A 27307-nucleotide genomic window follows, 5' to 3' on the forward strand; every position below is an offset into this window, starting at 1 on the left:
GGGTAAATTTTGTGGTGTTCAAGGTACCATTCGAGACGCATGAGGATCATACGTTCCATGAGCTTCCCGACGCAGCTGGCAAGAGCTATAGGCCTATACGATGCTAGTTCGATCGGTGACTTTCCTGCTTTTAAAAGCGGTACCAGGATAAGAAAAGAGCAGATTGGGTGAGGGAACAAACGCGAGTTAATGACATCTTAGTTGAAATCAAGAAAAAGAAATGGGCATGGGCAGGACATGTAATGAGGAGGGAAGATAACCGATGGTCATTAAGGGTTACGGACTGGATCCCAAAGGAAGGGAAGCGTAGCAGGGGGCGGCAGAAAGATAGGTGGGCGGATGAGATTAAGAAGTTTGCAGGGACGGCATGACCACAATTAGTACATGACCGGGGTGGTTGGAGAAGTATGGAAGAGGCCTTTGCCCTGCAGTGGGCGTAACCAGGCTGCTGCTGCTGCTGCTGCTGATGATTATGATTATGATTATTATTATTATTATTATTATTATGATTATTATTATTATTATTATTATTATTATTATTATTATTATTATTATTATTATTATTATTATTATTATTATTATTATTATTATTATGACCAGGCGGCTGCGTTTCCATTCCTGTGGGACGACACCATCTTACCATGAACTATTAAAAAGGCTGAGGAGTTCTCTTCGCGCTTCTCTGCCCAGGTGGCGCAAAGCAGTATATGTTATGCCATCTGGCCCTGGTAAAGACGAACACCTGCGCACCGCGATAGCTGCTTCTAACTCTTACATAGAGAATGGAGCGTCCATACTTGCATCTCGTGAACCGGGGATGTTGCCTAGAGCCATGTCAGGGACTAAAACTGTGCCGCCTGCAACGTTCGCACAAAATTCCTCTGCGACGTCTATCTCACGTCGGTTTTGATAGAGAGCGAGGGCGTTGAATGGGTGTCGTTGCTGGGGACTTGAGCAAAGGCCCCGTAGGGTGCGCCACACACGCAACAATGGCTTGCGGGGGTCTAGTGAGTCGCAAAAACATTTCCATCGTTGATCCGCTAGCTTACCCATTCGGCGTTTGATCTTCTTTTGCATGCGCCGAGCTTCTCTGAGCTCCAGAATTGACTTTGTGCGCCTGTACCTCCTTTCAGCTTGGCGACGTAGTGCACGAAGCCTTTCCAATTTAATGTCATTCTCTGTACGCTTTCATGGATGTGTGAAGCATCGTGTACAATCTTGCATAGCGTCTGCAATTATGTCTTCTAATCTGCGTGCAATATGTGTCTTGCATGTGTCGTTTAGGCGATCTTGAAAGACTGACCAGTTGATTTGGCGAGAGACAACCGTTGATGCGGCGTCTAGTCCATCGATTCTCACATAGGTCGGAATATGATCACTTCCATGGGTTTCAATATCAGTGAACCACTGCACGCTCAAATTCAGGCAACGTGACACCAAAGTCAAGTCAAGGCAACTGCTGTACGTAGTTCCTCGCAGAAATGTCGGGCAACCGTCATTTAGAAGACACAGGTTGTGGCCTGATGCAAAGGATATTAGTGACCTGCCCCTAGAGTTTATCCTGGAGCTTCCCATATATGGTGGTGAGCGTTGAAGTCCCCTGTTATTATCCAAGGACCGGGAGTAGCAGCCATAATATCTTCCAGTCTATTTCTATCAAACTGACTTGTTGGGGAAAAGTAGACGCCAATAAGAGTAAAAGACAGCTTCTTCTTTTTCACAGTAACACAGACCTATTGGTTACCGTCGTGTGGCGCTACGTGCGGGGAAAAATACGTAAGGTCCTTGCGAATGTAAACCAGAACCAGAACCAGGGGGGGGGGGTTCTCGGCATGGTGATCAATGTCTTTAGACTTCCAGAGACTGCTAGACAGACACACTACAACCAACTCGTTATAGAGAGGAAAGCAACTGCTTCTACATAATAAAAATGTAATGGAGTATGGCATCTTATCTATAATTTTACTCTTCCATCGTTGGAGAATGAGCAAAATATGTAGTACTTGAGGGTCTATAATGAAGTAATGTAAGACAACACTGGACACCTGCTGCAAGGAGCTGTGCTCCACAGAATGTGAGAGCGGTGGCTTTCTTGCACGTATGTCGGAGACCAGAACAGGCAAATATTGTAGCGGGCTAGGCTGACATGAGGAGCATTACACAAGGATTGCATTTCACACGATGGATGTATTTTGGCATGCGATTCTTTCTTGTCATGCTCCTGAAGTGAGCATTGGTGCAACAATAGAAGCATTCATGAGAATGATTATGGGTAGGTTCAAAAATAGAGGATACTCCAAAAGTCAGGTGCTTTGTGTAAGAAAATATCAACATCCTCATCAGCGTCCATTCCAATAACAAGGTCGCAAATATCAAGGTTAGGTTTTTTTTCACATAAAATCTAAAATAATTCGTAGACATCTAATGCCGATATAGCGCTAGCATTGATTGGTCTCAGAGTTAATTCATCCCCAAACGCGGTCTGCCAAACAGCTGATGAAATCTGATAAGAGGACTGCGATAGTGCTGGTGCCTAATGAACGGTGGCTTACGTAATTATTTCCTAATCACGGTGCGATAAAATGATGTAAGAAAACCCTGTATTCGAAGTTGAAGGTAATTTGCTTCCAGACAGTGGAAACAAATTACCGCTTTGGCAGACAAGTTTCAGATAATTACTCCATCGAATTAAGGGCAACATCATCAAAATAGCACAATAACGAAACAAAAGTATACATGATGGACTGATATGATCAAAATCTTGTGTACATGATTCTTGAACTGTTGAAACAAGAAAATACGCAAGCCTTTTGGTAAACACATACAAATTGAAGGCACCACGAAGGTGTACAGTTACGGAAAGCATGACATTAGTAAAGTCTGCAAGCATATGCACTGCGTCTTAAGCAAACTGCTATGCGAAGCTGTAAAGAAAATTATTGACATTGCAAAGAGGGTGACGCCCTGAGTACATCCACCTGAACATGCAAGTATACTTACTTAAAAAATGAAGGCAATCTAAGTATCTAGAAAAGAATTTTGTTTTCCAATGTAACACGAGTTCTGATACTGGGCCAGTACTATAATTATTGCACAAAGTTTCTTGACATTATTACTTTACTGTATCATTTTACGGTCAAAAGCACACTAACCAACCGGGCTACACCCCTCAGCCTTTGGCCATTGCATCATAGTGGGTGAGCGCAAGTACTTGAGAAAAAGAAAGCAGTCACACGAAATTACGCTCTGGCCTTCACTGACCAGAGCGTAATGCAGGCATTGCAGATATCATAGAGAATAAGTTAAAATATCGCCCCCCACCCATTACCGCCTCGAACAAAAAAGCACTGAACTTCGGTTTTATTTCGAAAATTAACTTTATCAGCTAAAGCATTCTAAACGAATTGTGGCATGATGGTACATATGAAACTTGGCTCACGTGCAGGATTGCAGGTGACAAGGACATGAGTGTAAGCGATGGTAACTTTTGCTGCCTAACATGAAAACAGAAGGAGCTCGTTGACATGCTCAAACATTTTATCGACACCCGCACTGGGACCCCGGAGAATAAAACAAACAAAATCAGAAAAGTAGCAAAATAGGCGATTCAGATATTTCCAGAACTGCAGTCACAATCATTCTGTTGTTGTATATAATAAGCTCTTAGTGCACCATGAATGGCACAAGAAACTACGAACCAATTGCGTCCTCCTGAATGGCTGCATCATCAGTAAAATTAATTACTACAGCATACACGACTTCAGTAATTAGGAGCGCAAAATTATCACCATGTCTCTGATTGCAGATACAGACGTTCTTAGTAGAATCAGGCCTTTCCGTCGCGAGCCAGTCAGGACATGTGATCAGCATCTGTACGATTGAAAAGCTCCTAGGTCTGAATTCATTGCAAGAGCGCAGTTCAGCCAATCAATAAGCTGAATATATGAATAGCAAAAGGGCGCGTCATTGAAACAATACTTGTAAATCATTGAGAAATTCACAGTCAGATACACGAATTTTTTTTTTAAATTGCTTCACTAGCCTCAATTCACATGCTGCCCGAGCAGGCATGCTTGCATTTCCTGTAGAAACAACCATCCACGTTCTCTGTAAAAACTTTTGCACCAAGTTCTGTTCTGCGCTCGAGTGCCCGCGTCAGAGGCTTTAAAAGGCGGCATCCATGTGCACGACGATCCCACTACGCATATAGCACAGCAGCTGCTTTTTACTATACAACACCCTGCTGTCATTGTCCTAACAACACTATGTCTAGAAGCGTACGGTGATGGGCTAGTTGGTATGACATTATGAGAACAGAGAAAAACTGCGCAAAAAAGAACAAGACAGAGAAAGAACCACACGAACCACCTTGTTCTTTTTTGCGCAGTTTTTCTTTGTTCTCATAACAGCACTATGTGTTGTAAAAATAAGGTGTAGATGACAATTTTGATCATGAGCATCAATCAATGCACATAGACAGTAAAATCGGAAAGCTCTCTTAGCTTGCTCGTCCAGGCTGTCATCGTGTCCGCCTTTCCTGTGATTAGGCGCGTTAATATTCAAGAAGGTTTTCGGCTTTGGAACATTGACGTAGTTTTGCCTATGCTTGGTCTCGTCACTCTCTCGCATCCCTGCAGTCTTTCTTCCTGCTGAATATCCGTAGTTTACGTCAATGCTCACCGCTGAAAGGATTCCTTATACCATTCTCTGTCGGAAAAAAGTTAGGCAGACTCAAGTGCAAACGTTTTAAAATGTGATACGATGGAGATAGGAGTAGTATCACAGAGGAGTCGTGCACTGTAGTTTGCAACAAAGCTATCGTTGAATCCGGAGTCTCTCCAAAGACTGTTGGGTGCATGAAAGTTTTCAGAAAAGCTTCGCGAAATATTTTTATGCGGCAACAATTTTTCCGCCATGGTCTACTCACTCGATTTGTAACAGCACATGGAAGTATTCCATCGAGGTTCACATAGTGATATAGGTGGAGAGTTTTCATATTTTGGGCGGGGGGGCAAATTGCCAAAATTTTTGCCGACTGGCAAAGAAACCTCCCAAAGTGTGCAAAATACCACGTGAGTGCGCTCCAACCCGCATCGTGAAGCAGTGGCGTCAAATAAGCTGATTGAAAGCAACTGCATTGCTTGTCACAAGCCCGAAGAGACAGCGCATCACCTTAGTAATGGCACGGAATGAGCACCAGCAGCAGATTTCACGGCTTTGCAGCTATTTCTTCCTCTAATTTCTGTGTCAAACTTATTAAGCGACTCTTAAGGCTGACTGATCACATTCATAATGAAAGCCACTTGATAACGCGGCGAAAGTGCCGCTCTGACCACGCACGAAATGCGAAAATCAATGTAACAGGCATGGAATGTTTCTACATCCCGCCTTTGCTCGCACTGTATCGAAAGAGTGCGCGCGAAGCTACATTTTGTGCCAGGAACTTGTTTCGGACGGAAGCCAAACTAATGTGAACGCTTTATTTCTCATGAAAGTATATACGCGCTGCCAAGACGGGTTCGTGTCAAAAATAAAAGCGAAATAAACAGACTGGGAGGCGACCAACGTGTAGGAAAAATGCAAAACTGAAGCGTTCAAGAAAGTAAATATACTTCTGAACGAGCCGAATTGGCAATCACGATGTCTGCACATAAAAAGATTTCAGTGTGTCCATATTATGTATGAATTCATAAGCTTCCTTGTACACCAGCTTCTGACCTGAGGACATGCTTGAATAGGCCTCCTTTTGCAGCTACGTTGTACTGTGTCTGTTTTATGACATCTTCTGTGGCTTTCTTGATGACCAACGCCGTAATGCTACGGCAGACATCCGTTTTCCTTGCCTCGAACTGATCTGACGTCCGTCTCAATCATGTAAGCACGATCTTTTACATAACCTTAATGAAAGAAATCGAGTGGAGAGAGGTGAGGTGGCCGAGCCGGCCAATTTACGAGACCGTGCCTGCCAATCTTTTGTGCATGAAACGTAGCACCCAGCCAGCTTCATGCTCGGCTGTTGCTGTGTGCAGGTGCCCCATGTAGCTGATAGCGCAGGAGTGGAAAACGTGACGGTGGGACTTCGCTTAGAAACTCATCCACCACTCCTTCAAAGATTCCGTTAGCGTAATGCTGTCCAGTCAGTGTATGATCGAAGAAGATTGGACCGATTATAGCACCGGTATATATTCCTAACCACACATTGAGCGGTGAGTGGTACTGGTGCCGATTGCGCTTTACGCAGAGCGGAGTCGAGTCCCTCAAATAGCGTGTGTTATGCAAATTCACCTAGGCGTTTCTGCGAAAATTAGCCGCATCTGTGCGAATGATGTTGCTCAAAAGTCTGGTGACTCATCAGATTTTGTAAGGACCCAGTTGGAGATATCTAGACGATTCTACAGTTCCCTAACTTCCAAGCATTGGTGCTGATTAAGTTGGTACGGGTGAAAGGCGGTCGTTTAGAATCCTCGAAATTGATGCATTCGAAATTGGTACCTGTGTGGTGTGTGGCCACGTGCCGCGCAGTAGCATGATAGATTGAAACTGTTTCTTGAAGCTGCCGGTTTTCACATGTTCGCATATAGTCTGCACCGCCACAGTTCCATGACTCCTCTATATATATATATATATATATATATATATATATATATATATATATATATATATATATATATATATATATATATATATATATATATATATATATATATATATATATGTATATACATATAAATATACATATATATGCGCCCTTTCTCTTGTTGCCAAGTGCTGCTCCCATGCCAAAGACAATGTTTTCCTTCTGCTCATAGCAAAAGAGATGGCGACTGGGACGAAACAAAAGGCACCGTGAAATGTTTGCACGCACGTTATGAATTCGGTATTGTGCTGATATTTCTCGTGGCTAAAAAAGACAATATCTGCACTTTATCTACGCTAAGAGAACAGCTATCACAGTTTCTTTCCTTCTAACACCCAACGCGGCGGGTTACTTCGGCTAGGGCGCAGCAGATAAGGCAATAGCTCGATCACGATGTCTTTCGGTATTTCCTTTATTTCTTCCTGGCTAACTAAGAGGGAGCATGCTCTAGGGGGCTGCTTTATGACGCGGGTGGGAGCGAAGTCACATGGAATTCTCCATATTTTGCAGGGTTTATTACTCAATCGTAAAAAATAGTACGCAATTAGTACTTCGCTGAAAATATCCTGGCTGTGCCTTCAAATTCCTCATTGGCACTCTGATGAATCATATAGTATGTCTCGAGTTAAATAATTAACTACAATTGCCTAACTAACTCTTAGTAAGGAAAGAAATACTGGCAGCTACTCCACTGTACTGTAAACAATAATCACTAGGTTTTCTTCGAGTAACACATTGCTCTTTTTTTATCTTGTTGCATGATAGAACACCCTGCATATATTTATTACCTTTGCATGCAAGCGACGATGTTCTCATGCCTTATAAATCTTATAATTTGTTAGAACTTTTTTTTTCAACATATTATGCGATATTGAAGAAGCGCACTTACAACTGACACGTACAGGTACACACAGAAAGGAGATACACATCGCATGTCTATGTCCTTCCTATCGGTATGCGTACAATGTCGAATGAAGTGAGCTGCTTCAATATCATGGGTCCCCAACTAGCGCATCAGTGCCTCTTCTTCATGAGTCATTAGCATTGCTTCCTGGAAAGAGAAGCAACACTGAGAAGCACAGCATTCACGTGCGTTGCACACGGCATTGATAAACGACTCTGCCGAAGACGTAACTCAAGTCTGTAGATTTTTTTCATGTTCAGAAAAGCACGGGAAGCAATTTGAACCTTGGCGAACATGCAGCAACGTATTCATTTTCTAGGCATAGGCGATCCCTACCTTTAGAAATCATTTTTAATTGCTTACCTCGATCTCTTTCAAACACTTAACCATTGTCCTGTGTCTATACCTAAACATATCGTGTATGGGTAACATGTTCACAGTGGAAATTTAAAACAATGTTGAAGTGAGAAAATACAGATGAGGCAGGTGGCGCTAGTGCTTCAGATGCGCGTGTCTTCCTATTGTCAGGATTTGCAGAAATAAAGTGAAAGTAAGAATTAAAAGCCGTGCGCATTCACGCCAACAATGATGGAGTAAGATATTAGTCACTGTAACATTTGAAGTTGAAAGGTCGAGAAAAGTCAAAAGAAACCTCAACTAATGTTGGCGACAACGCTCTGGCAGTAACATTTTAGGTGTCTGCCTGTTGGGGGGGGGGGGACCGGAGGGAGTTGGGGCCCTGTAGCCCCCTGCCCCTTCCAGCCCCCGCAGTCGGCGCCTATGCCTAGTGGTGTGCGGGTTGGCTGAAACTCCAGTTTCTTCATCACGCATATCCCAGTCCGGCAGACCAGAACTTCAGCAGTGGACTAATTGGACATGTCTATTGGGTGGACACTCACAGAATATCCGCTCATATAATAAACTTCTCTTTCACGCAGTACCAGCTAATGATAAAATCACAAGGATCACGATTGGCAAGTTACTTGTGCTAGTGCACTGTAGCATTCACGAAGTGATGCATCTGCTTTTAGAAAACAAGAATACGCAATGCAAATGCGTATTCTTCTATGCGCATTCTAGTATAAATAAGCGAAGGAGGGGAAAAGCAATTTCTTTAACAAGATCAGCATAACAAGCATACCTTATCGAAAGTTACGCAGTAGAAGGAAATAACAATATATTTAACTTTACGTTAGCCAGTCATGAAACCGCACGCGGTCTTCTTTTAATTTCCTTTATTAGCATAAAACCTATACTAAACCAGCGGAAATGTAGACGGAAGGCATTAATTTGCTTTGTCATTCTTCGATGATAATGTGAAAACAAGCTACATTTGAGAAATTATTCAATTTATCGGATACTTGCGAAACCTAGCCAGAAGAAAACGCAATTCTATGCTAACGGAGAAGCAGTTAGTCGCGACATCTTATTTGGGGAATATAAAACACTTAAATGGGAGAAGATAAATTTTTAACTTGAAGTTGAAGTTGAATTTAAGTTACCACATAAGTACACTGGTGTCTACAAGCGTTGGGGCTGGACGTATAAAAGCTGTATAACTGCAGCTTGGCTGGTCCCACCTGCCCACGAACAGGCACCAACATAACAATATATATATATATAATAATATATATAACAACATATATATATATATATATATATATATATATATATATATATATATATATATATATATACAGTGACAAACAAATAACTAACATGCACAGAAAGTTTTGCAGCGATGTGTTCTCGCATATATGACGCACGCTTACATAACCTAGAGTGTATTTGTTAAGCGTTGAGGGGAGACAGTAGAGAGTGCTTGAAGGCCATAATTAGTGCGTGGGCGTGGAACTGCCCAGTGTTCAACGTATCAATTCAGGCGAAAAGCTGGATTCTGCAGCAAGTTCGCAACGTTTATGATATCATTAGTACCATAATTCATGTCACATTTAAAAGAACAAATAAGTTGATACTCGTAATGGTGGTCTATTCGTGAAATTTTAAACTTCCGGAATACATCACGCGTATGTGCAGTGTAGGGCAAGTCTGAAATAGCAGGGAAGTCATTCTTTTGAATGAAATTAAATTACCTAGCGATCGCTTAGTACTATTTGACCAAACGATGTTACTATTGCGCAATGAGAAGCAAATAGTGCGTTATAAACCTTAAGTTTCTGGGGTACTGGAAGTAACTTCTGGCATCTGCGCAGCATACGTAACGCTTTACTAAGTTTATTTCGTAAGTAATTGGCGTGATCGATCATGAAAGATAAAACCGAATGTTTTTGCTGTAGCGGAAAGTTCTGTTCTCGTGTCACCATGTGTGAGGCACTGAGTGAGATCACAAGGTGTTGACTTCGCTCTAAAGAGGACCGCTTTTGTCTGGGAGCAATTTACCTATAGAGAGTTCTTCACCGAGCAGTTATCTATTTTGACAAGTATTTCATTTGCCAAATTAATGAGTTCACCCTCCTTTGTTCTTGAGAAAAATAAACCAGTGTCATGTGCGTAGAAAGTATGGTTAACTGAAACATTATTATTAGCAATGTCCATTTATATAAATAATAAATAGAATTGGTCCCAATTTGGTACCTTGACGCACACCCAGCCTGTTAGGTCAAACGGAGATAATTTTCTTTCTGTTGATACGCATTGCTTTCGGTTAGTTAGGTAACTTCTTGTTAAATCTAAAACTACTCTTCGTGTACCACAACAATTCAATTTTTCTAATAGTGTTCGGTGGTTGATTCTGTCGAAAGCTTTTGAGGAACCAATGAATACTCCCAATGTTAGTTTCTTTGTCTCTATATTTTTCAAAATTAGTCTTTTTCTTTAAGAAGAGCAATTTCAGTCGGGTAGCCTGACCTGAAATCATATTGAAATGGTGTTGGTGAGAGAATATGTTATAATAAATGTGGTCATCCTGAGGAGAATAATGCTCTCTAAACCTCTTGGAAACACTGGATAATTTGAGATTGGTCTCTAGTTGAATGAATGAATGAATATTTGATGTTTAATGGCGCCAGGGCCAGATGTGGCCAAAGAGCGCCATGCTAATGATTAATGAGTTCGCAGTGCCTGATGGGTTTATGGTCTTAATGCGCTGTGGCAGTAAAGGGGCCTAAAAGAGTTGATGTAAATTCCATAAAATGTACGAGTAATAAAGTTATGGGAATGACTATTGGCGAGTACTGTGAACATTAAAATGGATTGAGAAAGGATGATGCAATATATAAAATATGTGATTGTCTAGATGTATAATATTGTCTAGAGCACTAGTGCCTCACCGGGACCCTTGAAACGCAAGGGCCTAGAGGCATGTGCTATACAGAGAATCTATCCTAGCGATATCCTCTGGAAAGAGAATGCGCTAGGAAATGAATGGGCTTGTAACATGTAGTACAGCATCTTTCAAGAAAGCAAGGACTGCTTTGGTACCAAAAAGCGCTTCTACCCCAAGGAACATGGCCGGATGCAGAGGGACGTGATGGCTGTATGCAAAAGGAAAATGTTTTCTCCTGTCTTTTTCGGCTTCCCGGCACTCCAGGAAGACATGGAGGACGGTCAGCCGGTCGCCACATCTACCACAGGTTGCAGGCTCGTTACCAGTCAAAAGAAAATTATGAGTGCCAAATGTGTGTCCTATTCCCAGTCTAGTGAAAAGGACGTCTGTTCTTCGTGTTTTCGTTGTTGGCTGCCATAAACCTAACTTAGGCTTAATTACGTGAAGCTTATTGCTCGTTTCTGCGTCCCACAAGCGTTGCCAGTGGCTTCGCAGTTTGTTTCTGAGGAAAGGCTTCATGTCTGTGACAGGGACTGCAGCAGAACGGCTACCCTGCGATGCCACTGATTTGGCCATCTCGTCAGCAAGCACATTTCCCTCGATTCCTCTATGGCCAGGAACCCAGCATATTACAACATGTCTGTGTAATGAGTAGATGTTACATAAGTGTGTGTAGAGTTCATTGAAGACAGGATTTGTATGCTTTTGTAAAGAAATTAGTGCTTTTACAAGACTTAACGAGTCTGTGAATATTATTGCTCTGTCAAGTTTCAGTGTCTTTATGTGTTTTACTGCAGACAGTACTGCATAGGCTTCTGCAGTGAAGATACTTGTTAGGGGGTTCAACATGTCAGATTCAGAAAGAGAGTGGCCAACAGCAGCGTAGGATACACCAGCATGGGATTTGGACGCGTCTGTGTAAAACTCGTAGCAGGAGTACTTCGATTGAAGCTCTCGGAAATGCATAGCAATTTCAAGCTCAGGAGCGTGCTTCGAGACCTCTACAAAGGATGTGTCACATTCTATCATCTGCCACTCCCAGGGCGGTAATAGATTAGCAGGAGCCATTAGGCGATGTTCGAATATTGGGACATCAATTTCTTCACTAAGTTCTCTTACACGCAGCGACAAAGGAAGTCTCATGGAGGGTCTGTTACGGAAGAGTGTTTCACACGTTAAGTCGTTTACTATCGTGAAACACGGATGTTCCTTATTAGAGCGCACTTTAAGAAAGTAGGTGAAGCTAATGTATGTTCTCTGAATATGTAGTGACCACTCGTCTGACTCTGCATATAGACTTTCGACGGGGCTTGTTCTAAATGCGCCAGTGGCGAGGCGGATGCCCAGATGATGAACGGGGTCTAACATTTTTAGCGCACTCGGTGCAGCAGAGTGATATACTACGGCACCATAATCTAGCCGTGATCTAACTAGGCTCCTGTAAAGATTCAACAGGCACCTCCTGTCGCTACCCCATGTAGTGTGGGATAGAACTTTAAGTAAGTTCATGGTTTTTAGACATTTTGCTTTCAGACTTCTTATGTGTGAAATGAAGGTAAGCCTGGAGTCAAGGATAACACCTAGAAATTTGTGTTCTTTGTTAACAGGAATTTGTTGTCCACCCAGTTCTACACAGGGATCAGGTACCAGGCCTCTCTTTCTTGTGAAGAGAACACAAGAACTTTTGTGCGGGTTAATTTTAAATCCATTTTGGTCTGCCCACTTGGACACCTTGTTTAAGCCCTGCTGTACCTGTCTTTCACATACTGTAAGGTTGCAGGATTTGAAGCCTATCTGTATATCGTCTACGTATACGGAATAAAAAATGGCTGGGGGCAATGAAGAACGAAGTGTATTCATCTTAACGATAAAGAGAGTGCAGCTAAGTACGCCTCCCTGGGGTACACCAGTTTCCTGCGTAAATGGACGTGACAGCGCATTACCGACTTTTACACGGAAGGTACGATTTGACAGATAGCTTTCGATTATGTTCAGCATATTTCCACGGATGTCCATTTCCGACAGGTCTCGCAAAATCCCGTAACGCCATGCCGTGTCATAAGCTTTTTCCATGTCAAGGAATATCGATAGGAAATACTGTTTACGTATAAATGCATCGCGGATATTTCCTTCAATGCGCACAAGGTGATCGGTTGTTGACCGCCCTTGTCTGAAGCCACACTGATAGAGATCGAGTATATTGTTGAGTTCAAGGAAATGTACGAGTCTGCGATTAATCATTTTTTCAAAGAGCTTACACAGACAATTGGTAAGAGCTATCGGACGATAACTTGCTGCCAAGGAGGGGTCTTTTCCCTGCTTCAGGACAGGAACCACAATCGCCTCTTTCCATGTAGATGGGAGGTATCCCGCAGCCCACAGAGTGTTGAAAAGTGTAAGTAGTGTAAATTGCGTGTCAGTAAGTAAGTTTCTGATCATGTCATACATGACTCTGTCAGGTCCCGGTGCAGTGCTTTGGCATGTATTCAAGGCAGCTCTCAACTCGACAATACTGAAAGGCCGGTTATAGGGTTCATTCTGTCTTGATTTTCTAATTATTGGCTTACATTCTTCGGTTTGTTTATATTTGAGAAAGGACTGAGAATAATGGGTTGAGCTCGAGATGCTCTCAAAGTGCTCCCCAAGTGAGTCTGCCTGATCTTGGAGGGTATCACCTTGTGTGTTTACCAGAGGGAGTGATTGTGCTTGTCGCCCTATTATCCTAATAACCCTGCTCCAGACTGGCCTCATCTGTGTACGAGTTGATGCCCGATAAAAACTTCTGCCAGCTTTCTCTTCTGGCCTGTCGGCGGGTTCGCCTGCCTTCGGATTTTACTTTTTTAAAGTTGATAAGATTTTCTGCAGTGGGAGAAGCGCGTAGCAAACCCCACGCTTTGTTCTGTTTTTTACGTGCGATCCTACAATCGTCGGTCCACCACGGGACACGCCGTTTGCACGACAGGCCATTTACTTGTAATATGCATTTAGATGCGGCATCTATTATAAAGGCTGTAAAATACTCCACAGCAGCATCAATTTCTAACGAGGAGATGTCATGCCATGAGATACCAGTAAGAGTTCGAAATTTGTCCCAATCAGCTGTCTCCATCTTCCACCGAGGTGCCTGTGGTGGATATTCGTTTTCTTGAAGTGTTCGTAGTAGTATGGGGAAGTGATCGCTTCCGTATGGGTTCTTTGTAACTTCCCATTCAAGTTCAGGCAGAATAGAAGGAGAAACTATGCTCAGATCAATTGAAGAAAAGGTATGGTTTGCAAGACAGCAATAAGTGGGTTCCTTCTTATTCAGCAGAGACGCATCGGACGAAAAAAGAAATTGTTCAACGAGACGACCTCGCGCATCGATACGAGAGTCTCCCCACAAGCTGCTGTGTGCATTGAAATCACCCAGAACAACATAAGGTTCTGGCAATTGATCTATAAAGGATTGGAATTCATGTTTCGTTAATTTGTGATGTGGGGGGATGTAAACAGAGCTAATAGTGATAAGTTTGTTTAGAAGAACAGCTCGAACCGCCACTGCTTCAAGAGGCGTTTGTAGCTCTAAAGGTTGACACGCAATGCTTTTATGGATGACAATGGCAACGGCGCCTGATGATGAGACACCATCATCGCGATCTTTGCGAAAAGTTAAATACTGTCGGAGAAAGTTTGTGTGTTTTGATTTTAGGTGTGTTTCCTGTAAACACAGCACTTTTGGATTGTGTTGGTGGATGAGTTCTTGTACATCATCAAGGTTTCTCAGAAGACCTCTGACATTCCATTGTATGACTTGTGTATCCATGTTTAAAGGGAATTGGTGCTGTGTTTACGGAAACGGAAGTGATGCCTTAGATTACAGAGCTCTTGCGAGGCCCTGTAACCGGGGTTCTGCCTTTTTTGGAGCGTTCGAGGGAGCCTCGCCGCTCCTTAGGCGCTTGGAGCGCCGTGGGGATAGGTGTTGTGTCCATTGCCTCTTTTGAGGCGCCGGACACGCGCTCTTGAGAGCGAGAAGTTTTTCGAGAGAGTCTCACCTCGGAAGGCGAGACCCCTGCGCCCACCAGCCCGGAGGTCGATGGGGCTCCCTGAGCGATTTGGCTGCGCCGGCTGTTGCCAGCGCTGGAGGGGGCCGGGGAGGTTGAGGCAGCCTCGGCTGCGCCCATCTTCGGGGTCGGTGGTCCCCTCTCCTCGGTTGACGGAGCAGCGCTAGCTGCAACCGCCGCGGGGGCAGATGGCTTAGCTGCCGACTCACTGATTGAGGGTCGGACAGCCGCCGGAGGCCGTTGTGACGCTGCCCCCTGACGCGCCACTTCGGCAAAGGTTTTCTTTGGCAGGTATGCCACCCGCCTTCGTGCCTCTTTGAACGATATATTCTCTTTCACTTTGATCGTTACTATTTCTTTTTCCTTCTTCCAGGAGGGGCACGACCGCGAGTACGCGGCGTGCTCCCCATCACAGTTTACACAGTGGGGAGCGTTCTCACACGTTTCAGTGGTGTGTTCTTGGGCACTACATTTAGCACAAGTTTGGCGGCCTCGGCAACTCTGCGAACTGTGGCCGAAGCGCTGGCACTTGAAACAGCGGAGTGGGTTGGGCACGTACGGCCTAACGCGGAGCTTGATGTACCCAGCCTCGATTGACTCGGGCAGGACACTTGAACCAAAGGTGATTATTAAGTGCTTCGTTTGAATCTCTTTACCATCTCGCCTTATCTTTATTCTTCTAACATTGATAACATTTTGCTCACTGAAGCCCTCCAGGAGCTCCGCCTCAGTCAGCTCAAGCAGATCATCATCGGAAACAACACCGCGGGTGGTGTTCATTGTACGGTGTGGCGTTACTGTTATGTGGGTCTCCCAGAATGACGCTAGTTTCTGTAGTTGCTCATATTGCTTCTGGTCGCGGAGCTCCAAGAGGAGGTCACCACTTGCCATCCTGGACACCTTGTAACCTGGTCCAAAAACATCAGTCAAGGACTTTGAGACAAGGAATGGTGATATGTTTCGCACTGCTTTGTTTGGCTTTTCAGAGTGAATGACGTGGAACCGGGGAAAATTCTGGATTTGGTGTCCGAAAAACTGAAAAACATCTTCGGTGCGCCCTCGTTTCGGAGGGCGATCAGGAAGTTTGGGGAAGGGAGTTTCCATGAGAATATATAAGATTCGGCAACAGCGCCGACCAGCCACCACGGAGCCCAACGAGGGGACGCGGCAGAGCTTCTGTACAAGCCTGCACGACGCCAGCCGTATGCCATCACTATAACCCAATATCGTGTACCCAAGGTAGGATATCCACACAAGTTTAACCCTTGCCGCCGTGGAGAAAGGAAGTAAATGGAAGAGAGAAGAAGACAGGAAAGATGTAAAGTGAGAGATAAAGACGAAGGTTTGAGAAGAGAGAGACAGGAAAAGGCGACTACCGATTTCCCCCGGGTGGGTCAGTCCGGGGGTGCCGTCTACGTGAAGCAGAGGCCAAAGAGGCGTGTTGCCTCCGCCGGGGGGCCTTAAAGGTCCGAACACCCGGCATCGGCTCAACCCCCAGGATCCCCCTTTCCCCGGACACGGCTAAGCCACGCACGGCTACACGCGGGAGGGTCCAACCCTCGTGTGCTCGGGTCCGTGGTGTCGCAACACACCAAACGCCTGCTTGCGCAGACGCCCCTGCGGGGATTGGTCTCTAGTTACTTAAATCATCTCCTTCAATGCAATTTCTCTGAATATGATCAAATCGCATTTCCTTGCAACCAAGTACGGAGAGGTGACAAGTTACTTTGTGAAATTAGTGCTTCTATTGCAACTTTGAATAATTTACTTAAGATTCACCTGAATAAGATATCACAAAACCTATGGGAATTTTTACAGATAACGTACCACTCCCATTTCCGCAATTTAGAAAGAGTGTTTATTGGACAATACAAAGAAATGCGGAACCTCAATTTAAATGAAGCGATACTAATACGTATGAGCTGGCGGGGGAGAAGTGATGTGCTCGATAGTATGTGTTGTAGATGCGAAAACATTAAAACAAGCAGCAGTACAGTAATTTCGATGTTCTCTCTATTTCGAACCATCAAAAAAGATTATGACGAGGGATTAAAGTGGCGTCACCGAATTACGCGTATATATGCTTTTGTAAAGTGTCAAACGTCTTCGCCAAGCGGCAGTGTAAGTTTGGCGGACTTGGGTTCTGGGAGTAGACATCGAGTCAAACCCTAGTCCTATGACAAATGTTCGGGGGAAAAGCTTGAGCTTCTTTACGACGTTGTTTTAGGACTTGAGGCGAACCACGTGATCATTCTAGAAAGTGCCAATAGGATCCTCACTATTCATATAGACTTGCGAAAAGAAATAGAATATGTGGCTAAATGTGTGCAGAAACTTGAGCTTAAAAAAACAGACAAATGCAGACCTGCAATCTGAAATGAAATCTCGGGTGAAACGTATGAAAGCTCTTAAGCTAAAGAAAGAATCTTTGTACACTTCAAGGGCTTCCTCGAGTTGTACCCATGGCAAGTCTAACATCCAAGCTAAACTTGATGATCTTGAAAACCGTTGCTGCCGTAGCAATGTAGTCTTTTTTGACGTTACTGAGATCAATGAGGCAGAGCCCTGCGATGACTCCGACCCTCTTGTCAAGGAATTTTGTTCACAAAAACTCGGTCTTTCTCTGTCATGGTATGCACGGGCTCACCGCATAGGCAGCTTCTCTGCTGCCAAATAGCGGCCTATTGTTGCTAAACTGTTTAACGAAAAAGAAGTGGATACCGTGATGAGCATGGTCCTTAAACTCAAAAATACGGCTTTCAGTACTTCACGTGATTACTCTGAAATCGTTCGCGATAAATGCCGCCGACTGCTAAAGTATGCAAAATCGGTAAAAAATTGAGGTGACTAAGTGCGCTTGGTGTTTAATAAGTTGCTTATAAATGGTGTGTCTTATATCAGGGATACTATAGCAAGTCGTGCCGTACATGTGGCCCACGAGTGACGCGTATCCTCCAGCCCTCGCAATTTGACAGGCAAACCACGCTCGCAGTCACACACTTAATACTACCTTCCTGTACACTAACCTAGCAAGCGGCCTTCCTAAAAACGTAGCTCTTTCTTCACTGATTGATTCGTGCTCTTCATCCACCGTCGCGGGTACCGGAACTTGGTTAAATGACACGATTCCTGACATATCGTTTTCGTCTGAGACTCCAACTTTAAGATTTTTCGTACTGAGCGCATGGGCTGTAGGGGTGGGTGTGTACTTCTGGCTCTTAAGGAAGCGATCGCTGCTATGTGTGTTTAAGTCACGTGGTCCTTCGAGTGAGTGTGGGTTCATTTCAAATGTGTCTCTACGACTCTCATTGTTGGTGCAATTTACCGCCCTCCTGACATAAACACGTTATTCTAAAGCGAATTCTGTAGAATGTTACAAGAACTTGCTGCCCGATTTCCGAATTCAAGCTTACTAATAACTGATTTCAATTTCCCGGCAAATAATTGGTCATCATTAACTTCTACTGCTAGCGATCCTGAAGCTCGGCTCTTCTTCCAGTGTTGCCTCGATTTCTCAATGCAACAACTTATTTCTGAGCCGTTACGTCATTCCGCAAATTCTTCCAATATTCTTGATTTTATCCCAACCAATTACCCTTACATTTGTTCCAATATTGAGCACTTAAAAGGCCTTTCTGATCCTTCTCTAATCACCGGAAAGGTAAAGATCTTAAGTAATGAAAAAACCTTATCGCAACGAACAACTCAGGTGCTACAACCGTGCTAACTTCGGCAAATTGAACGCTGAATTCACAGTTGTTCCTGAGACCTTTTTTCTCAATTTCTCAACACGTTCAGTAGAGATCAACTGAAACCTATTCAGAGACAAACTTACTGCACTAATTGATAGAGTCATATCCATTATCATGAAGCCGTGCACTAAAACCGCGCCTTGGTTTAATAGGCATCTCCGTCGCCTTCACAACAAAAAGGCGCCGTTACAGACAGGCCAAATCAAAAAACAGGCAATCAGACCCCTGGCAGCGCTACAAAGCGTCTGATAGGGAATCTAAGTCGGCGCTGATATCTACTCCTCACCATTTCTTCACCCAGAACGTGGCAACAATGTTAACGAACAACCCAAAGTAATTCTGAGAGACAATAAGCCCTTCAAATAATCTTGACGTTAGTTTAACAAACGCTGAAGGAGGCAGTGCTCTGGTTGCTCAATGTGCCCGAATTCTCAATAACGCATTCACAGCAGTTTTCCCCTCAGAAGAGCGCTCTTCAGCTCCCATTGCTATTAAATATGCTCACACTGCAATGTCCGAAACAATCATTATAGATAACGGTACCTTTACTACGGAAAGTTAAACCCTCATCAGCACCTGATCACCTTGGTTTTAATAACAAAATACTGAAGAATTCATCTGAAGGCATTCATCGTATTTTTTTTTGCTATCTTTTCACCGTGTCTTTAATCTGGTTGAATTCCACGCGACTGACGGTTGGCCAAGGTTGTACCAATATTCAGATCTGGGTATCGTTGATCGCCACTAAATTATCGACCCATTTCACTAACAAGCCCAGTTTGTAAACTCCTTGAACCCGTGGTTCATTCGCAAATCATTACCTGTTTAGAAGAACACAGCATCATCTCTAAATACTAATATAGCTTCCGCAAAGCCTAATCGTGCGAAAGGCAACTTGATAGATTCGTCCCCAATCTGCATTCATCTGTTGATGCTGGTATTCAAGTTGACTCCATATTGTTCGATCTTACCACAGCCTAAATAGGGTGCCTCACAATCTGTTATTAAGAAAATTAACACTGCTAAATATTCACCGTCTTGTTATTGCGTAGGATAAAGATTTTCTCTGGACCAGGTATCAGTTCACCACTCCTAACAACCATAATTCATCCTTCGGCCAAGTACACTCCGGCGTTCCACAGGCAGCGTGCTTAGCTGTTTGCTTTTTCCGATATTAATTAAGAATTTACCTAACTCCATTCGTTCGCAAATCCGACTTTTCGCTGACGATTGTGTAATTTACCACCAAACTCATTCTAACGGTGCCATACCTGGCCCTTGCGCCACAAAACACCACACATCATCATCATCATTCTAACGGTGATCGTTTAGCCCTACAATCTCACCTCGATTCAGTAACGGCACATGGTGCTCTGCGTGGCTCATGCAACTTAATCTACAGAAAAAAATTCGTCCTTTACGAACCGTCAGTTTTGAACCAAAACCACGCATTCCTTAAATAATGCTACAGTCGAATTGGTAGCTAGATATAAGTACCTGGGTTTCACGTTCATTCAGCCCTAACATAGAAGCACCATATTAACTCGATTCTTGCATCCATGAATTGGTCGTTAAGTTCTTTAAAACGTAACTTGAATCATGCTCCTTCTTACCTCCGATTACGGGCCTTCTGCACACTAATTATACCTAAAATTAATATGCTACGCCTATTTAGGACCTTCATCTAGCATATTTAATTAGTAACATTGAATTATTGTAGAACCGCGCAAATGGTTTTATATATTCTATTTACTGACGTCATACCAGCAACACAGCATTAAAGGCAAGCGCTGGACTGCAAGAATTATGTCACCGCCGAAAAGCTGCGCAGTTATCACTTCTTCGAAGCTGTATAATCATTCAACACTTCATAAAGACTTTTTTTCGTTTGCATTCTTCCATCTTTCATCGACGTGTCCATCCCTTTAAGGTTCAGCGCTTAACATGACATGCATTTAACTGCGCACACTCTTTCATACCATGTACTGTAACTGACTGGAACGCACTACCTTCACGTGATGCTACAGCAACTGATCCGGATAAGTTTTGCAATCTGTTGTCTGCCTTAACATGATGCACATTTTATCTCATATTTGAACTGTTTATTTTTACTTTGTATTTCTTATAATGTAGATGCTGTTGTTTCATTTCATGTTGCTTGGGGGAAGTATAACTGGTATAATTTTGACTACTGCCTTGTTCATGTTATTGCTTCTTTGTTCTTTATTTGTGCTTGTCGGAATTAGCTGTATTTGTTTCTTATAGTCTGATGCCACATGATGTGTGCGTAATTTCCTTTTCAATGAATTTGTGGTGCATTGTTCTTTTTCATCAGTGGCCTATACTCCTCCACCTCCATGTAATGCCCTTAGCCATGAGGGATTTTAGGGGTGTTTTGTTTACATAAAACAAAAATAAAAACGATGTCATGTAAGAAGAAATTGCAGCGCACTGAATGTTTCGGGGAAATATAGACACCGAATATGATGGAAAAAGGTTGGAGGCGAAGTTTTCATTTTTCCTATCTTGTCATTTATCTTTTGTTGTCTCCAGAGAGGACCGGATCCACCGATGCCTGATATCACGCTGGTAAGTCGATTCAAGCTACACATTTGGGAGCTATCAGATTATATCGATTTACATGGAGTAGGTAATGCATTGGTACATTCGCTCCCTAATGGCGGAATGATAGTCAAGCAAATAATGCACAAACTACCCATAATGCCATACAACTGATTTTATTTGCTTAAGCGGTCGAATATGGCGTTTTTGGCGTTCTTTCCTAATACCGCCTGTCACGCCCACATTGTAATTAACGTTGCCGTCATTGATTTGGAAGTGAGCTGATTACGGGCACACCTCAAGTGCCATTACGTGCTGCCACAACTACACATGGGCTATTTGTAAACTCATGGTAATATTCCTTCGTTTCATCCGAAGATACTGAAGGACAACTAAAAATTTGGCTCCACAGAACTGCAGCCTAATGTAGTGCTTCAATTCCTTGAAAGCGTCTTTTGATGATTATTTTAAACTGTGGATCACCAAAGCTGTCCTCATATGATGATGAAAATTTCAGTTAGTTTCAGGTTAATGAGCCGTTTTCTTGGTGCGCGCGGGTTTTCCAAGATTTTACCTGCAGCCATGGTGAAAGTACTATCGCGGTGCTAAAAACCCTCGTATCTCAGTGTATAGCTTTCATAAGTTAGACTTGCTTTCTTAACACGGTGTAAATACAGCGAGAAGGAATTTGGCATTTGCTGCTCCAAATATTAGGAAGATGTTACAACACAGTTTATTTATTTATTTATTTATTTACTTGTTTATTTAATCAATACTGCTAGCCTGGAAAAGTTGTGAGCAGGAGTGAAGTACAACAAGCATAAATACATAATACAGACATTACATACAATTTTCGCATCAAATAAATGAAGTTTGTTTTTTGCAAACGCGCTCACTCAATGCGCAGATGCATAAAATTATCAAGAAACAAATTGGGCTGAGAAATTTAGCGTTGAATTGTGTTAAACAGATTCCGGTATGCAGCCTATGACGCATATATCCTACAGCGAAATATAGAGGACTAAACGGGCAGTGAGTTTTATTGCATCCGTTGGGTCAACGTATCTTCGATGCTTTCATTTGTTCACAGATGTACAAGACCGGAGAAGAACTAATTACCTACGCAACTACCTCTACCAATACGCTTGCGGAAGGTGTCACTCCGATAGAGGAAAGGTGTTTTCCTGATGTGGCTATTACGGCCACAGGTGATAGTTGTCAGTTTTGGAGAGGGTAAGGCTTTAGCATATGGTTATATTCTGCTTTCTTTATGAACAAACCAGATTTCTTTTTCTTTTAGATTTCATGGGATGAATTGCACTGCAAACTTTACAAAAGATGGAGGAAGCGAAAAATACAACGCAATGAATGCCTCCTGCAGATGTAAGTAAATCGCCGGTTGCAAATATTTTTGCGGCATGGTAACAAGCGCTGTATAACAAAAGGTGAGAAAACAGATGTGTTATGTAGATAACCTGCTTAAGAAGAAAGTACGCAAGGAGTCACAAAAGTTGTAAAATGAGGTTGCGAGTTACAATTTATGTAGTCAGTATGAGAAACATGTATTACACGCTGCATGTTTTGATAGCATTGTATTCAGAATACATCAATTTTATATTTGCGGCAGTGAAAGATCTGCTCGAAATATTCTATGCAAATTACAGTTTAAGAAGACGGTGACGTAAAACTAAAGCGAATAAATTTGGAGCGCGTACATTTGTATGCGTAATGGCTTAAGACAAGCAACGGCCGCGATAAATTTCAACTAACGTGTTTACCATTTTTATGACCTGGTCCTAAAGAAGATGTTTAGTGCGATCTCTAGGTAGTCTATATAGACTCATAATTGTCTTTATGCGTTATGCACAATGTATACGAACTCACGCTTACCTATGCTTGCGTTTGCAGTTTGTTACACGCTTAGCTTAAGCGTGATACTTCTCCACGCTTACCGATAACGCTTTCAAGGAGTGATCACCAAACCCACTTCGCGCTTAGCAGAAGTGACAGAGCGTCCTGTTCGCAAGCTTATTATGGCGTGATCATTGTCCACTCTTAGGGACGGCGCCTGGGGAACAGCGACTGTAGGGGGGAAGGGGGATTGCGTCGGCATCACGCCCCATCTCACCTCCAGTACATGCCTGGGAGGCTACAAAGAAGCAGCGGTATTTGTCGACTTGAGTTCCGTCTCCGAAGCGAGCTTTGCTCGCCAAGCTCTTCGCAGTCCTCTTCTTTCACTTCTGCTTCGCCGGCGCAGGCTGTGCCGAACCAGCGCACTATGGCAGTGGCAGCAGGCCGGTGAAGTCAAAGCTGAATATGCTGCAGAGAGATTGTGCAGGACGTTCCCGCCTGCGACACTGAAACAAGATCCAGGGTTTTGCTCAGCCCTCGAACAATTCAACGAAACCAAGCAATGCAAAACGCAAACAAGCCCCTCGGTATCTCTTTGCACAAAAGCACGAATGCCCTCTCAACAATTCCCTGCATCGCCGCGCGTTCGAAAATAGCGGGCCGTGTGCAGCCCAAGCATTCCTGGACAGCATTAGCCATCATTAAAGCCGTCATGCTATCGCACTCTTATTCCGATCGTTGGTTGAAAATACCTGATGATGCTGTTTTTCACTGGCCTGTTTTTCTAAGAAAGGCGAATATTCCAAGTACCAAAGAAATATGAGAAGAAAATTTCTTGCAGGGGTAAATATTTTGTTCATACTATCTATTCCCGGAAAATAGGAAACAACGAAACGTTCATGTTTAAAAACAAAATTAACCGATCTAAAAGATGTTCAGATCGCTTAGAAAGCCTAAGACTTTCTACAAGCTTTATTTGAATGCAGAACGCAGTGAAAAGTTCTGTAATCTGGTTTGCGCCATGATATTTCGCTGCTTGCTCCTGGCTTTATAATTCATTGCCCAAAGTCATGTAGTTGGCCGTTTTCTTTCAGATATATTATATCTCTTTTTTACAATACAGGAATAGACAGATCCCTAGTGCTTTTTCTGGGGAGGTGTCTTCGCTGACGGCAATACTTTCCTGCTCATAGTCGAAGATGAGCAGCCTTATGAGCCCCCAGACAGTACATGGTCCTATGAGGTCATTTAGCGGTAGCTGAAAAAAAAGCCTTTATAACCACAGTATAGTGCCTTAGAGGTGAAAACATCTTTTTTAGACGCAGAACGCTAACTAATGAGCCTTTGCTTTTTCAGTGCATTAGCATTTTCAGTTTGTTACTTGTAAAATACCTTACAAGGACCCTACAAGGAGCATCCAGTAAGGTGTTCATATAACCAAGTAAGCACATAAAAGTCGCAATCTCATGACACTACGAAGTTGGCCGAAAACACCAGCCAGGTGCATAGCCTAAAATTAGAAACATATTAGCGACATACATCTGCGTATAAGAACAATAAAGAAGACAACTCGATGAGTGTGTAAAAAAGTGCAAGAGAAAAAATAAGAAAAATAAAACAAAAAAGTGAGTCTGATAGCATGGGTAACAAAGGTTAAGCAAGCTGAATACATGCCTGAACTTTACGCGGTTAGTGTCCGCAACTATGTTACTGGCGGGGGAAAGGGGGGAAGGGCCGTTCCGGAGACGAATGGCATGTAGCATTGCATACGCGTTAAATGCTTCAGTTTTACCGTGCATAAGCGTGATGCTAAGATGATCGTGTAATCTCTTCACGGAGACATGTCGGACGTAATTCCGACATGTCTGCAACTGGCCTGTCTTAAATGTTGCACTTTGGAAGTTTTTAAGAAGTAGGCAATATAGGAAAGAGGTTCGACAATAACGAGAGCATTCTTCCAAAGCCAGCGTCGCAGGTTCGCTTTTAAAGCTACGTTCAGAAAGGGCATAACATTGAGTATTTTTGATAGGAACAGGATAAACTCTTTCAATTTTCGTTCATTTTCATCAATGCGATAAGGTTTACTTTAAACCTGAGCTTGCTTTCAAATTTGACCTTAAGAACAATGGAACAGTGTGCAAAACGCACGTAGGTCAGACACGCAGCTGCACCTTTTTTATATTCATTAGGCTCTCGACGAAAAAGAAGTTTAAAAATTGAACAAAACTGGCACAGCATTCGAAGAAACCGTTTTGCCCTCTAAGCAAAAGTGTGCTAAGAATACATAGTTACGCCTAATTTCCAGGGCAATCGCGATGCAAATTTCGACAAGAATGAAATTCTTTGTGAACTTTTCTCTACGGTCTCAAGAAAGAAAAAAAAACGATTGCATTTACTTCTTGTAATGTACATTTTACGAAAGTAACCGTAAACCTGAGAAATATTTACTGCAGGTTGTTCAACGAAAACGATCTGTATATGAATTTCGAATATGAGTTCTTTAAAATCATTTTCGATCCCAAGCACGTATTGTCAAATACACCTGTATCCTCGTTTTGCTGTCGCCAGCTATGAAGGCTATCACCAAATGGGTTTTGGGGGCCTCAAAGCAATTAAATGCCCTCCTTACCAGTTATATCTTTAGTAAATATGTGGGAATTCTGTGCAGTGCATCTTTACGTAGCAGTAATAAAGGTGCCTTCATCAGCTTATTAATATCTCCGCTCGCGAAGCAACTTCTCCTGCTATGGTCTGCAAAAAAGAAAAAGAAAGAAAAAGGAGCGTTTCTGACTGAGATGTGCAATAATATACGTCACTATCACTGGCTATAAATCCCAGAAAAGAATTGTTTTTCTTTTTCGGCTTGTATAACAGATTTGCAGGTAAATAACGTTACACGAGATGTAACGCGATGTGGGACTATTGGGCTACCGGAAAGAGAAAACAGTATACTATGATGTTCACACGAACCCCTTTCACAGACAAACAGCAAAGCACGCTTAAGTGCGGATGCTCGCAGTGCTTTATTCTTCGTTACTGCGAACTCATGTCGCAAAATGAAGTGAACGCACGAGAGCTGACGCGTTTATCAGTGTCGGCGAGAACGGCGTCATCCTCCGCGACCCACACCAAGCTTATTGCACCAACGTGATTAAGAAGTGCACGCGATACAACGAAACACGGCAAAGCCTTTCCCGTCACGTATGGTGGTGTATCGCGTGACCTCGAAGATCGCTCGCTTTACGTACCTGCCCAACAGAAGTCATTTCGCTCAAGGCTGCAATTAATACACCGCGATCACATGGATGCGCCACTAATAGCGTTGAATATCATCAGAAAAAACACGGTACAAAAGGCAGAGGGACAACTCCGAGCTCCTCTCCCTCGTCAGATGCGAAGGCGCAGCGGACACAGAGAACAGTCGTCACTTACAGCGCATACATAGACGAGGGACAAAAGATGTATGTAGGTATGTATGCGTCTACGTATGTGCTGTAAGTGACGATTCATACCATGGAATACCAACTAACCCGTACCCTAAGGTTGCTACAGAGAACAGTGTGGGCATGTGAATGTGGATTTAAAAAAATAAAGAAGCCAGAAGCACATAATATTTGCGTCGTGAACCAGACTTTATTGCGAGGCGCGTTGCAACTTGAGAAATTTATAAATAACCTCGCATTTTGATTGTGGGAATGTGGCATACTTCACGAAAATAAACAGAACAATTCACAGGAATTCAACAGTCCAGTGATAAAGCTTATTGGAAGAGCACGAGGCTTGCTACTGTTACCTGGAATCGAAGCTGCTGCCCGCGATGAAGGTCCTCGTTTTCCATTAAAATGCATAATTAAGGCAAACTTTACATCACGCGTGATACAAGCAGACCAGGCAATTTAAGGCACATAAACAGTTAACCGCCAATAAATAGGAGGGAACCACGAGGAATGGTCTTATCCATATATTTTAATCGTCTCCAAACGGCAGGTGAGAGGTCACATTATATGCACCGTCCATATGGAAATGCTGTTCGTGAGGCGCCAGCCGCCGGTGGATTTTCTTTCGTAAAGTCGGCACAGTCGCACTTTTTACAAATGCGCCACCCGCGTTGTACGGCGAAAATACCTCTAGAAGGTAGCATGGCGATGCACACCAACTATGAAAATTACATTGAAAGCTCTGTGCGGCAATGAGCGAACGTCTTGACCGTCCGCCAGAGAATCCACAAAAAAAAATTGCCCAGAGCAGTCTTCGAACCACAGCGTTCTTCAGCCT

The 27307-nt window shown here is 43.2% G+C and overlaps 1 protein-coding gene across 1 annotated transcript in view; it reads left to right on the forward strand.

Annotated features, from left to right (window-relative positions):
• The window catches only part of LOC142588789 (uncharacterized), an 81649-nt gene that overhangs the window by 19100 nt on the left and 35242 nt on the right, over positions 1–27307 (forward strand). The window contains exons 2-4 of the mRNA XM_075700608.1: positions 21173–21208; positions 22272–22414; positions 22482–22564. Of these exons, the coding sequence (XP_075556723.1) occupies positions 21191–21208; positions 22272–22414; positions 22482–22564 (244 nt within the window). The 5' untranslated portion in view covers positions 21173–21190. The remainder of the gene's footprint in view (positions 1–21172; positions 21209–22271; positions 22415–22481; positions 22565–27307) is intronic.

Source organism: Dermacentor variabilis, chromosome 7 (assembly GCF_050947875.1).
Source record: "Dermacentor variabilis isolate Ectoservices chromosome 7, ASM5094787v1, whole genome shotgun sequence".
NCBI lineage: Eukaryota > Metazoa > Arthropoda > Arachnida > Ixodida > Ixodidae > Dermacentor > Dermacentor variabilis.